This window comes from Malania oleifera, chromosome 4 (genome assembly GCF_029873635.1).
Source record: "Malania oleifera isolate guangnan ecotype guangnan chromosome 4, ASM2987363v1, whole genome shotgun sequence".
Taxonomy (NCBI): domain Eukaryota; kingdom Viridiplantae; phylum Streptophyta; class Magnoliopsida; order Santalales; family Ximeniaceae; genus Malania; species Malania oleifera.
The window spans coordinates 107,330,373-107,345,384 of NC_080420.1; the positions used below are offsets into that span (position 1 = coordinate 107,330,373).

At 35.7% G+C, this 15,012-nt stretch overlaps 1 protein-coding gene across 4 annotated transcripts in view; it reads right to left on the reverse strand.

Annotated features, from left to right (window-relative positions):
• LOC131154318 (uncharacterized) overlaps positions 1-13,460 on the reverse strand; it is a 126,522-nt gene extending 113,062 nt beyond the window's left edge. For 3 of the 4 annotated variants that reach the window (XM_058107014.1, XM_058107012.1, XM_058107013.1), the window contains exons 1-2: positions 13,177-13,454; positions 10,941-11,126 (exon numbers count right to left, since the gene is read on the reverse strand). In XM_058107014.1, the coding sequence (XP_057962997.1) occupies positions 10,941-11,126; positions 13,177-13,281 (291 nt within the window). In that variant the 5' untranslated portion in view covers positions 13,282-13,454. Of the gene's footprint in view, positions 1-10,940; positions 11,127-13,176 lie in introns of all 4 variants that reach the window. The other variant, XM_058107011.1, reaches the window with a different exon arrangement.
• Positions 13,461-15,012: the final 1,552 nt, after the last annotated feature.

Genomic DNA, 15,012 nt, shown 5'->3' on the forward strand with positions numbered 1-15,012 from the left:
ACGTTAGACAAGCACACTCTTATCCATCGAAGTCATCTCTCTCCAAAACCCTTCCTCACAAAAGTCTTATCCAAGAAGTTCCAACTCACTCTATCATAAGGTTTCTCAAAATCCAACTTAAAGATAAGCCCCTTCTATTTTTTATACAAAAGAAAGTTTCATTAATAAAAGAATTTACAGGAGGGAGAATGAGACATCTCCCAAGAAAGATCTAGAACAAACCAGATATAAACTACTACACAAAGAGAGAAAAGGTCAACAAGGCACCATGTTCCTCCAATCTCTTTGTAACCCTAAAACAAGCCCTCTGAAGAATCCAAACCAACACATTAGAGTGAGGCAAAGTACTAAATTTTGTCTCAAATCAAAACCCTACTAAACGCAATGCTAGTGATGGGAGTGAAGTCATAACAAGGTAGCCATGCTGGAAGAATCAGCTGAATCACCTTCTTTTCAGGGAAAGCAAATTCTTGTTGGGTATTTTGGTTTGACACTACTTCACAGGTAAAAAGAAACGAGTTGCGTCTGATTTAAACTTGGTCATGGAAGTCTTCCTTCGTTTCTTGACAGTGAAGTAAGACCAACCTCATGAGTTTATTATCCAGCATCAAAACAAGTTGATAGGATCCCTTTTTTAAGTCCCCACATTCCCCCTATGTGGCGACATAGGGATGTAAAAAGGAAAGAGAGGGGTGGGGTTTCTCTAGTTTTTGGCACAGACAGCCCCAAAGGAAGGCCCGCACAATGGGCTATTAGCTCAATGGAAGAGCATGTCCCTAATAATTGTGTCAATATGCCTAGACAGTGAGGGCTCTCAACCACATGGACAGTTCAATTTGCTCATCAGCGCCTAACACTAAAATGTGGATCATCTAAGGCACATTAGCATTATGCAATCTTCCTATTCATGCATTATGATCCAAACATATGCCCCATAAAATTGCAAAAATGCCACACTTCAATAATGCTGCCCCTATCCGTCCTTTTTCCAAAGTACAACAACAACAAAACCAAGCCTTAAGTCCCACTAGGTGGGGTCGGCTATATGAATCATTTTCCGCCAATTTATGAGATTATGGACCATTTCTTTTGACAAATTCAGGAATATTTAATCCTTACTATCTAATTCCAAGTTATTTTAGGTCTACCCCTACCCCTTCAACTACCCCCCACAATGACTGACTCACTATTCCTCACTAGCGCACTATGTGGCCTACGTTGCAAGTGTCCATACCATATGAGTCGTCCCTCCCTTATCGTATCTTCTATAAGAGCAACACCCAACTTACTGCGAATATGTTTATTCCTTAATTTATCTTTCAACATTACACCACTCATCCATCTAAGCATTCTCATCTTGGAAACTTTTACTTTCTTTGATATTCTATATCTTTGCCGCCCAACATTCTAATTCATATAGCATAACTGGTCTTATAGATGTGCTATAAAACTTCCCTTTTAATTTTAAGAGTATTCTACAATCATAAAGCACACTTGAAGCACTTCTCCATTTTACCTAACCTGCTATAACTCTATGCATTACATCATCTTCAATTTCTCCTTTAGCTTGCATAATAGATCCAAGGTATTGAAATCTACAAGTGCTATTTATTTCTTCATCATCAAGTTTAACTTTGTCTCCAATATTCCTCCTACCATTACTAAAATTACATTTCATATATTCTATCTTAATTCTACTTATCCAAAAGCCTCTAGTTTCCAAAGCTTCTCTCCATAATCCTAACTCAGCCTCTACTCCATCTCTAGTTTCATTAATTAATACAATATCATCTGCAAACAACATACACCATGGAACCTCCTTTTGAATACTCTTAGTCAGTTGGTCCATCACTAAATCAAAAAGATAAGGGCTCAAAGCAGATCCTTGATGTACACCTATGGTGATTGGAAATTCTCTAGTTTCTCCATCTATAATCCTTACACTAGTCATTACTCCATCATACATATCTTTAATGACATCAGTATACCTACTACATACACCATTTTTTTCTAAAACTCACCATAGAACTTCCCTAGGTATCCTATCATATGCTCTCTCTCTAAGTCAATAAATATCATATGCAAGTCCCTCTTCTTTTCCCTAAACTTTTCCATTAAACTTCTTAAAAGATATATAGCTTCTATGGTAGATCTCCCAGGCATAAAACCAAATTGATTTTCTAAGACCTTCGTTTCTAACCTTAATCTTTGTTCAACTACCTTTTCCCATAGTTTCATCGTATGACTCATAAATTTAATTCCACGATAGTTATTACAATTTTGAATATCTCCTTTATTTTTGTATATAGTATTAAAGTGTTTTTCCTCCATTCATTAGACATTTTCTTAGTTTTTATAATTGTGCTAAATAAATTAACTAACCATATAATTTCGTTATCTCCTAAGCATTTCCAAACTTCACTTGGGATGTTATCCAATCCTATAGCTTTCCTATTTTTCATATTTTTTAGTGCAAACCTAACTTCGCTAACTCTACTTTTGCAAATAAATCTCATATTTTTAGTCTTTTCCTCATTTGTCAAATCTAAGTTTAAGCCTTCTATTTGATTTTCATTAAACAACTTACTAAAGTAACTTCGCCGTCTTTCTTTAATGTCTTTGTCCTTTAACCAAGACAATATCATCCTCACTTTTTATACATTTTACTTTTCGTAAGTCCTTACTCTTCCTTTCTCTAGCTTTAACAATTTTAACTATATCTCTTTCCCTTCTTTTGTATCTAATCTATTATACAAACTATTAAATGATCTGTATTTAGCTTCACTAACGCCCTCTTTTGCATCTTTTCTCATCTCTTTATACTTTTCAAAATTATCTCTATTTCTACATTTTTACCACGTTTTATACCAAATTCTTTTGTTTTTACGGCTTTTTGGACATCTTTATCCCACCACCAACTTTCTTTACTATTCGAGAATCTTCTCCTTGATTCACCTAAAATCTCTTTTGCTATCTTTTTATTAGAGCTAGCTAATCTACTCCAAAGAGTATTTGTATCTATCCCAACCTCTATAGTCCAATCCCCATCTTCGTTCATTTTATCTTTAAATTTTATTATATTTTCTCCCTTTAAGTTCCACCACCTAGTTCCCTTACACTGGTTTATATTATCCTTTTTCTTCCATTTTTTAATACATATATCTAACACTAAGACCTTATGTTGTGTGGTTAGGCTTTCACCTGGAATAACTTTACAATCCTTGCATGATAAACGATTTACCCTCCTAGTTAAAAAAAAAAAAACTGTTTGACTTCTATTTTGTCCACTTCTAAAGGTTATTATGTGTTCTTCTCTCTTCTTAAAGCAAGTATTCATTATACTAAAATCATATGACATAGCAAAGTCTAAGATCATCTCCCCAAACTCATTTTTGTCTCCAAATCCATATCCTCTGTGTCCTCTCATAACTTTTATCATCCCTTCCAACGTGTCTATTCAAATATCCTCCCATAAATATTTTCTCCTTCCCTAATATGACTTGTATAATGCTATCCATATTTTCCCAAAATTGTTTCTTAAGATTTTCTGCTAAGCCGACTTGAGGAGCATAAGCACTAATGATATTTATTATCTCTTGTCCTAATACCATCTTGATTTTTATAATTCTATCCCTACTCTGTTTACATCAACAACGCTATCTTTTACGTTTTTTTCTATAATAATTCCCACTTCATTCTTATGTTTTTCTTTTCCAGTGTACCAAAGTTTAAATCCTGATTTATCAACTTCTCTAGTTTTCTCCCCCACCTACTTAGTTTCTTGAAGGCAAATTATATTAATTCTTCCTCTAATCATTGCGTCCACAATTTCCATGTTTTTACCCATAAGTGTCCCTATATTCCAAGTCGCTAATCTAATCCTAGTTTCCTAAACTAACTTCTTTACCTACCCACGTCCAAAATGATGCAAGAACCCTCGCATATTTGACACCATATCCAAGCGCTGACACAACGCGTCGCTTCAGGCAACGACCTAGCCCACCCTTGCCCATTTTCTACTACACTCGGGTGGTACAAATGCAACGCGTCACTAGTAAGAGACACCCCAGCAAATATTCGGTAAGGATTCATATTATAGTAATTTGATAAATTTTACGTTGGTTGTCAGCTACCTAACGCAACCCTTCTCGTTTATCCGAGCTTGGAACCGACTGTGTGTGAAAAAATTAGGACATTAAGTGCATCAGAGGTAGAGTTCTTCCTTCTTCCAAAGTCTACAAAAGAAATGGCTAACGAGTCTTCCAGTGAAAAGGACATACCCAGCTCTCTCCCAATAATACCAAAAAAGTTCAACCAAATCTTCCAAGCAAATTCACAGTGCAAAAGAATATGAGAAGCTATCTTGAAGTTCTTGTAATTCAAAAGCTCATGACTTGCAGCAAGTCATTCATATTTATTTTATTAAGCACAACCAACCAAGTGGAAGCCATAATTAGGGACCCTTAGCCTTCCAAATAATAGGATAGAGAGGAAATGAATAATTGGAATGAAAAAAGAATTCAAAAAAAAAAAACGATTTGCAAGAATACACTCTTGATTGATCCAAAGACCAAGAACAAACATCCCTCCTCAAAGAAAGGTTACTCCCATTCAATAACGATAACAAAGATGACAACTCCACCTCCCTATCATTAAAGGATCTCCTAAAATAGAGATTCCAAGAAACCAAAGGACTGCTCGGATCACCCACAAAGAAAGATATGGCTCAGTTTTGCTTAGAGCTCAAATGAAAGAGACCAGAGAAGGAAGGGGAAAAAGAAACATTCCTTAGTGTCACGGGCCAACTATTTTCACACCGTTGTGAAAGGGCCGAGCGGCGCTAGCTAAAGCACTCTTGTTTAACTAGCCAACCTATCGTTTACCAACATTCATCCTCGAAACACTTTCATTAGCATTCAATCAAATGGCAGCGGAAACAGTAAGCATTCATGAAAGTTAAACACGTTGACAATAGCTAGTGAGTTTTACAATGACTGATGAACAATCACCCTCCCCTAAAGAGCTTTCCAGGCCATTCTCACTCTGGCACTAGGAAACATCAAAGTGATCGAGGAGTCATACTGCCTTATTTGGCATACAAAGACCCTACTAGCAGAAAATAACCCTACACTAGTATTTACATAATGGAAACCCATCCCAAGCACACGAGACAAGCGGTCACAAGCAAGCATAATGCCTTGAACAAGCTTAGCTCGTGACACTTAGCCATGAGTCTTTCCAAAAACAAATATGTGAACCACTCCCCACCTTGAGTTTAGAGTGAAGGATGAATAAGGATAAACATGAGAAATGGACCTCCGCAGACTCCCTAGAAAACAACTTAAATTAACATTGGTATCCTATACATTCTCATCCAACCCAAACTTACTTCTCATTACTCTATGCCAAAGGGAAGATTCTTCTGAAGGGAAGTGTTATAACCATTCAGCTAAAAGAGTAATGTGTACAGATACCAACTTACCAAGACCCATCCCCTCTCCTTTTCAGACCAACAAACCTCTTCCTAGCTCACTAAGTGGTCCCTATGAGCCCCACGCCAAATCACAAAAAGTCTTTGATAATTCTCTCGAGCCTGCTAGCAATCCCAATCTGAGTCTTAAAAACAGACAAGAAATATAGCAGAATGCTAGAAAGACAAGCCTGAATCCAGGTTATTCTTCCCCCAAAAGAGAAAAAAAAAAAAAAAACCCCTTCCAACCATCTAATCTCTTCATCACCCTTTCCACTACAGAATTCCAAAAATACACAGCTCTAGGATTACCCCACAAAGGGACCCTTAGGTAAGTCAAAGGCCAATCCAGAATAGAACACCCCACTTGACCACTCCCTAACATGCTCATTGGGCACATTCAAAGCTGCTAAATCACTCTACCCCATATTAATTAAGCCAAGACACCATCAAACTTTCCCAAGATTCTCCTCAAAGAAGGGCTATGATCATTTAGAGGATAAGAAATCCTCTAGGAAAAACTGAAAACTAACAATGAAGCACAATTACATTAAAGCTGCCTCCCAATCTCTTTGGACATCAGACCATGATAAACCCTTAAAAATCACAAAAGAATGTGCCCTGAAAGAGGCATTAAAAATGAATCTCTCCCAAAGTGGAGGAGGGCTCTTCTTATCTTTGAAAATTGTAGCATTTTTTTCACTCCACATCACGCACAGCACAGAAAAAACTTACGCAGCCCAAAAATTCCTCCTTGTTTTATTCTTTCCAAAACCTAAAAACTTTACGATTAAAAAATCAAAGATAGATTCCTGAACCACCCACTCTTCTCCAAAAAAACAAAAACCGATTATTCCATACGTATCTCGCCACCTTACAATGAAGAAATAGACGGCTAGAACTCTCATTTGGACCACTCCACAGCACACAAATATCTAGACTAAGATCTTTGTAGGGTCTCCTGATCTGTAAAACATCATTCATATAAATCTTGTTGAGTATGAGAGACCAAACAAAAGCCTAGACTTTAAATGGAACCTTTGCTTTCCACACAACTTTATTTAAAAAGAAAGAGCTATGGTTTGTGGATATGGAAAGATTCAAGAAAAAATATTTTGAAGAAAAGGACCCTGAAGTATCCCCAATCCAAAGCCTTGTTTCCTCCTGCAAATTTGGCAAGAAAGAATCCAACACACTCAAGAAAAGAGTTGACTCATCAACCTCTCTCTCATTGGGACTCCCAAAAAAAATAGAAATCCCAAGAAAAAAGAGCCCCCCTCATTGAAATAAAAAGCTACAATTGGTGCCTCATGGACAGAGAAAAGTTTAAACAAGCATAGCACTCACCAACCCAAGTATCCTCCAAGAAGTGACTTTTGTCCCGATTCCCCACTTTAAAACGAGTAAAAAGAAAGAAAAGACAAGCTACTTGTGAAACAAACTTCCAAGGACTTGCATGAGTAATGTTGCCACTTCCTTTAGAATCCCATCCATTCCTATGCAAACCATATTTACTCTTTATTACTTTATGCCATAAGGAATTAGGTTCTAAAGGAAATCCCCATAATCATTTCCCAATTAAAGAAATGCTTTTAGAAACCACATTACCAAGACCCAGATCCCCTTCAGACCTAGGCTTCCTAACAGCAACCCAACTAACCAAGTGATCCCTTTTATTCTCTCCACTGCCAGACCATAAAAAATCCCTCATTATCTTTTCCAACTTCCTAGCCATCCTAGGAGGTAATTTAAAAAGTGATAGGTAATAAATGGGAATGTTGGCTAGGAAAGCACAAATAAGCGTAATTCTACCTCCTAATGAGAGACAAACCTTCTTCCAACCTTTCCAATTTTTTTTTCCTGACAACAAAAGAAGATATCATTAATAGAAAAAGAATTTACAAGAGGGAGAAAGAGACATCTGCCGAGAACAACTGACACACTCCAATACTAAACAAAAAACATAAAAAATACCAAAGAGAAAAATAGTTTATCAAGTTCACGTGTTCCTCCAACCTATTTGAAACTCCTAAAAGCTTGCCTCTTTAAAAAATCTATAACTGACACACCAAAGAGACGCCAACTACTTAATTTTTTTTCCCAAGCCAGCATCTGGTTTAATTTTTTTCCAAAAAATATCGAAGTATTACATTCAGTTCATAAACCCCATAATACTAAGAAAAAGCCACACTTCCATAACGTTGCTATCTTTTCTTCTACCAAATCCTGTGAAGGATATTTCTGAGAAATCTTCCACCAAGGGAGGACAAACCCAACTTTCTCCCATAACTCCAAAAAGCATATTCCATATACTACACGCAAATTCACATTGCAAAAGAAGGTGAGAAGCTTTCTCAGAGTTCTTGTAATAAAGCACACATTCATCGAAGATAGAGCCTTCATAGGTCTTCTAATTTGCAACAAGTTATTAGTATTTATCTTATTAAGCACAACCAACCAAGGGAGAGCCTTTATTTTAGGGGGAACCTTAGCCCTCCAAATGGTAGGGTATAGCGGGAAAGAAGAGTTGGAAGGAATCAAAAATTCAAAAAAAAAGACTTGAAAGAAAACACACCAACCTTCCAAAATCAATTGCCCACTCTCTTTATCACAAGATCCCAAAAAAGCATCAGACAGAGGATTTCCCCCAAAAGGAAGGCCAAGAAAGGGATTCGCAACCTACTAAATATCTAAGATTCTCAAAATCTCTACTACATATATCATACTCACTAGGCCACTCTTAGACAAGTTGATTTTCAAGCCCGAATTTCTCTCAAAATTTCTAAGCAGCACAAGAATCTTATGAAATTTCGCTGCATCATTCTCAAGAAAAGAGATGGTATCATCTACGACTGAAGATGAGACACCTCTTCTTCCTCTCTACCTATAGACAAACCGCTAATAATTCCCAAATCCTGAGAATAGGAAACCAACCTGCTCAAGACAACCATGACCAAAGTGAACAAGAAAGGAGATAATGGGTCGCGTTGTCTCAACCCCCACGAGATGTTGAACCAATCCGTAGGTTGACCATTAATAATCACAGACAGATTAGCAAAATTGAGGCACCCTCCTATCCACTTACACCATAGACTCCCGAAACCTTTTCTTTTCAGCACATTCATTAGAAAACTCCAGTTAACCGTATCATAAGTTTATTCAAAATCCATTTTAAAAAATCACTCCTTTGTTGTCCCTCCACTTCACATCCTCAACCACCTCATTCACTACCAAAACACATCTAAAATTTGCCTGTCTTTAACAAAAGCAGATTGCATTATGTCCCACAACACTTCTCTAATCCTTTTTGAAAGAACCTTCACTAGCAGCTTATAACTACTAGTCACCACGATGATCATCCCAAAATCCTTTACTTTTCTAGACCTATTCTTTTCAAGAATCAAGACAATGAAAGTAGAATTCATGCTATTGCACACCTCTCCATTCCTATGAAACTCCTCAAAAAAATTCAAGACATCCTCTTTGATGACTTCCCAATTATCTTGAAGCCTGGTGCTTTGTCCCTATCCATATCAAACATAGCCCTTCTTAGCCCCTATTTCCCCCAAATTAAATGGTCTCTCCAATCACTTGGCCACCTCTTACCCAATAGGTTCCTAATCCAACCCTTCCACCATTAATCTATTCCTGCACTCATCTAAATACAACTTTCTACAAAAATTTGTAACCTCCTCTGCTATATGATTATGATCTCTCACCACCTCTCCTAAATCAACCTCCAATTCCTTAATGAAACTCTTCCTTCTCCTCCCATTAGCCACCCTATGGAAGAGTCTAGAATTACAATCTCCTTCTCAACCCCAATTAATTCTAGAGTTCTTATGCCAACTCCTTTCCTCCATCATAAGTAGCATCTCAAGATCATTATTGAGATTTGAGATGAACCCTTCTTGCTCTATCTTCCTCCCCTAATAAACCACACTCCTCCAATCTATCCAAACATCTAATCCCCATCAAAATATCATTTTTCTTTCCCCTAATATCCCCAAACATTTCTTGGTTCCAAACTTTCAATTTTTATTTGATAAATTTCAACTTCATCATCAAATTAAAACCCTACCAACCCTGAACGTGGAACTCTCTCCACCAAGCTCTAATAGAATCGTGACTAGAGGGTGTGCAAGCCACATGTTCAGGAATCTGAAAAGAGTTAGACCCCATTGTATAGGGTTGAACTCCAAAAGAATCGAGTAGTGGCACTCCCTAAAAAATTCAAAGGAATGAGCCCACAATGATGCCAAGTACACAGCCCTATCACAAAACAAACAAGGATAGGTAATTCAATCCTTGAAAATTCTCACATTTCTCTCCAGCCATAAGGTTCACATAATAACAAACACCACGTTGAGCCAAAGAACTTGTTTGTTCCTACTCTTTCTAGAACCTCAATATCCACCAAAAGGAAATTGCCCGCCACATGCAAAGACATCCAAGTTTCACCAAAGCCAGAAAATAAAGCATTCCAGAGATGAGAAACCACTTTGGAATGAAGGAAGAGGTGAGCGTTTGTTTCACTGGACTCACAACACATCAAATGGCCACTCTAAATACAAAACTTTATACCCCCCCTACCCCCGAAAACAATGGACTCCAATTGAGTCCCTCTATCATCAATCCACAATGACAGTCCTTAACATGTACACGAATCTAACGCCAAATCTTTAATGAAGTTGTTCCTTGGCTTCCATTAGTCACCTTATGAAACAATCTAGAATTACAATCCCCATCCTTTACCTAATTTAACCTTGATATTTTTGCCACCTAATATATAAAAGTGATACCAAATTGTGGCTAGGTAACATATGGAATCAGTGAACCAACTTTTGATGCACTCTAAGCTGGTCAACTGGTCAAAGATCTCTCGAGTATTTTGCTTGTATCGATCAACATGGGATGGGTCAATAGGCGACGGATATGATTACTAGCTGGAAGAGAGGGATCAGAGGACACTAAAGGGAAGGAGTTTCCAATGCACAATGTTAGGACTTAGGACTTCTTTACTTTTGACTGTAGTTACGGATTTCTATTGATATTTTTGATAAATTTACAGCTGACATGCTTTTCCCCCTTTTTTTTGGAATCCCACTAGAAAGTTTCTATGCAATTGACTGATCCTTGCATATACAATTTTTGGAGACTAATAATGCCACAAAATCCTTATTTGTTATAATAGGTTCTCATTCATCAAAAAAACGTAAGCCCACGCATATGAATATGCAAGAAATCTCAATAATAAGATAGTAATTCCAGCTATGGTTTATGATTTTGATGGGTAGAGCAACCAAGTCAACAGTTTTTTTTTTTGTTTTTTGGGTTTCATAGAACTTTATAGATGCAAGTATCCATGTATAAAAAAAAAATGTAATGTATCTGAACTCTTTTTTTTTTTCTTTTTGTTAATTCAAAAACTATTTACACAGAGTATCATATATAAATAAAACAAGCTTACATCTTTTAGTGTAGAAAGTATCTCTTTCAAAGCTGAAGGAGCAACGGCGTCATGAGAAATAAGCTTCTGCAAACTAGAAAGCCCAATAACACTCAACTTGACTGACTTAACCTCGCAAGCCATCAGAAAGATTCGAAGTATGTCCTCATTATGAGCAATTTCACTAGGAATCGACAGGGAACGAAGCTGCAGAGACATCAATGTTTATAACTCTCAAACTCATCTTCACAATGCAAGTCAAAGAGAATGAAAATCACATGGTAATTATTACACTGTTCACTGAAAGTGTTAACAGCATATGTGAATATTTAACATTATCCACAAAATATCATTATTTCAAACAGGAAAATTTACAATACTTACAGAGAAAGGAGCCCCATAGAAAAAACAGGAAAGAAAATGTAAATATCCTATTTTATAAAAAATTAATAAATTTATTAAGGTGAAAAGATATACATGGAGGATGAAATATTCTATAGACAGTACAGGAAAAAAATGCAAAAAAATAAAAATTAAATACAATACGAAAATATCACAAGGCTAACGAAGAGAACCAATTGCGTTGACTATCAAAGAAAACCATATAGCCAAAACACCCTATGGAGAAACCCATATCAAAGTGAAGAAAACAATTCTATACCTAACAAAATAGATTGAAGCGCAATCTCAAAAAAAATCCAGGATTTTCTCTTTAGCAACTATATTTGCCTATCCCCAAGAGTCTTGATGTCTTTCAACAATGGCCTCACATATCATGATTCATGAGCTCCATTAAGCTGGACTGTCATCTGTAAGGCCTATGAATGCACATACATGCATGCAAACACGCAACAACAATCTCTTTGAATATCAACCAGACTCAGCCCATGCAAATGGCCCCAGTCTCAAAGCATGCCAAATGCAAAGCAACAAACTGAAGACAAAAACAAAACCCTAGTCTAAATCAATGACAAAAACCCCAAAGAATCCAAAGTCCATAGCCTTGTATCTTGTCACACAAAGAAAAGCAAACACAATCGAGCACACATAACAACTATACAAGATCATCCAATCATCCTTTATCTTTAAAATAATAATAATAATAATAATAACAACAACAACAACAACAACAAAAAGACCACCATTTAGCTCTCACTCAAATTCCATTCAAAGAAGAAATTTCAAACAAACAGGCCTTTCAAAAATTAAAAATATAGAATTTTTTTTTTTTATAAACCAAAAATATAGAACTAAGAGTAAACACAACATAAAGGAGCATTCCCCATCCAATAATTCTCCCTAAAACAAAGTCCCTCCCCATTCTCAACATGAAATTTCGCCCACAAAAGAAAAAAAGAAAGGAAATTGTTAGAAATAAATCAGTAGGGACTTGCAAAAAAGGCATTATTAACTCCTACCTTAGGATTCAACCATTTTGGAAGACGCCATACCTAGTCCGTATCACCTTGTGCCAAGGAGACTTGAGATCCAAAAGAAATTCAAAACCATTCACCCACTAAACAAAGTTCAAGGACACTAAGTTTCCCATAGGTAAACCCACCTACAAACCTTGTATGAGCACCTGTTGATATATGTGCATTCAGCTACTTATTTAGCCTCCATTTAGTTGCAAAAAAATGCATGAAAAAAATGGAGAAAAAAAGCTTCAATCACACTATCAAATGTTTTTGCTTCCAGAAGGAAAAGTAAAAGTAAAAAGAAGCAAATATGGATTGAACTTTGCGTTAAGTCCACTTTAGTAGAATCATTTTCTTCTCTGGTCCCAACGAACAGCTAATCGCAAATTATAATTTTCTTTTTATTTTCTTACATTTTCTGAGCCAGGAAACAAAGAATAGTTTCTCCAAATGAAAACACAAAATTTAACTGAATACAACCTCCTGACCTGCAAAATTGTCAACCTTTACTTCTTACTTAAAGAAATTCTAACAAAAATGAAACAACATTTTTAATTAAATCCAAGCAATCATAAAAACAAAACTAATTAGCTCAAATTCACTAGATCTAACAAAAAATGCACGGTAATTAGTTCAAGTTCTAATAAAAGATTGAACATCTGCACACAATTTAGCATTTAATTACACAAAAAAAAATATCCTTGACTAGTTAAAATTCTGAGAAATGACTAAACAGTTTACCAAATGTATCCTGCAATAACAAAGGGGGAAAAATATCACACACACACAGCCACGCACATTAGTTACTACAATCGAAGAAATGACTATTGAAGCCCAACCTTCAAGATTGCGTGCTCTGCCCCGTCCTTAACAGCGGGGTACCTGCGTCGAGCTTCGGCCGAGAGAGACCGTAGATCCGACTCCAGAACAGCCATGAAAGCCATTTCGAAGGCTTTGGCTGAGGTCCGTCGGAAGTTTATACTAGGTTTAGGTTTTCGACTGGTTCGTCAGTGTAGAGGGGGTGGGGAGAGAGAGAGAGAGTCATCGACATCGAACGGAGAGAGGACGGAGCCATCAGCCTGTCAGGTATGGTACAGACTTAGCTTCATGAACTGGTTACACGTGCGAGTGCGAGTGCGAGTGCGCGTGCGAAAGGGATTGTTATTTGGTACAGGTTTTTTCCGAAAATAATATTCTATTATTCTGTTTGAATTCAGAAACCATGAAAGAGGAAAGAAATATAATACATAAAAGATTTTACTATTAGTAATTAGTCCCCTTTATTGTTATTGTTATTGTCGTTGTCGTCTTATAAAAATATTTATTATAAAAAATATTTAAATTAAATATTTATGTCTAAAATTAGTATTTAGTTTTTACTTAAATAAATACTTATTTTTATAAATGTTTTTTAAACTATTTTTTTAGAAAAATTAATACTTTTTGGGATTTCAAAAAAAATACTTTATTTAAAAATTTATTTTTTCAAATAAATAATTTTATTAGATAAATAGTTTTCTTAGAAAACTACTTTTTTATAAGTGAATTCACACAATTGCTTATAGAAGAAAAGGAGAAAAAAAAATATATATATATATATATATATAATAAATGTTTTTTTGTTAATAAGGGAAAGATTATGGGGTTGTTTAGTTGTGCAAAATATATCATGTTTTAATTTTTTTATTTTCAAAAAAGTCATAAAAATATTAGCTTATTATTTAGTTTTTTCAAGATCCATATTAAAAAATAGAAAATAAAAAGTTTACTTAAATGTGTAAAATATTTTTCATCTTTCATTTTTCATTTATAGACTTCAAAATAATTACAAAAAATATATAGAACAACTTGTTTTTCAATTCTCTAATAGGTAAGGTCATTAATTTTAGGGTTTGAATCTTGGACTTTTGTGGATTTAGAAAAAGATATATATAATCCACGTTGTAAACGCCTAATTTTGTCTGGATTAAAATTAAATGAAGAATAAGGGGGCAATTGAGCAAGTAAAGTTAATTGAAGTATCTTTCCTCTTGCCCTTGACCACGTTGTACAACAACAATAACAAAACTAAGTCTTAGTCCCACTAGGTGGGGTCGGTTATATAAATCTTTTTCCGCCAATTAATGCGATCATGGACCATTTCTTTTGATAGATTCGAGGATATTAAATCCTTACTCATTATCTCCTCCCAAGTTATTTTAGGTCCACCCCTACCCCTTCTATTGCCCTCCACAATAACTGTAACGACCTAAAATTTCATACCATTTTTTTAAAAATAATATAGACTGTATATTACCGTACTCTAATACCCAGTAATGATTACTGGAAAATACTTATGCAGTGGAAAACACAAAACTGTACAACCATATACACAATACCAGAATTATGTATCTCCCCAAAAGATATATACATAATTACACATCATCCCAGCATCTTCTACCTAAACTCCTGAATGTTACTAAAAAATACAACCCCCTGATAACACTTATCCTATAAACAGGATAGTGTAGAAGACCTCTCTACCCGCGAGTCTGATCTGCTCGACTAGTTAGATCACCTAAAAAATGTTAAATCACTGGGATGCGACAACTTTCAGTAAGAAGAAATATGCTATTATCAGTGTGTCACAACTGAGTTTATATAAATAATTTACTGATAAATAACTGAATTAAGAT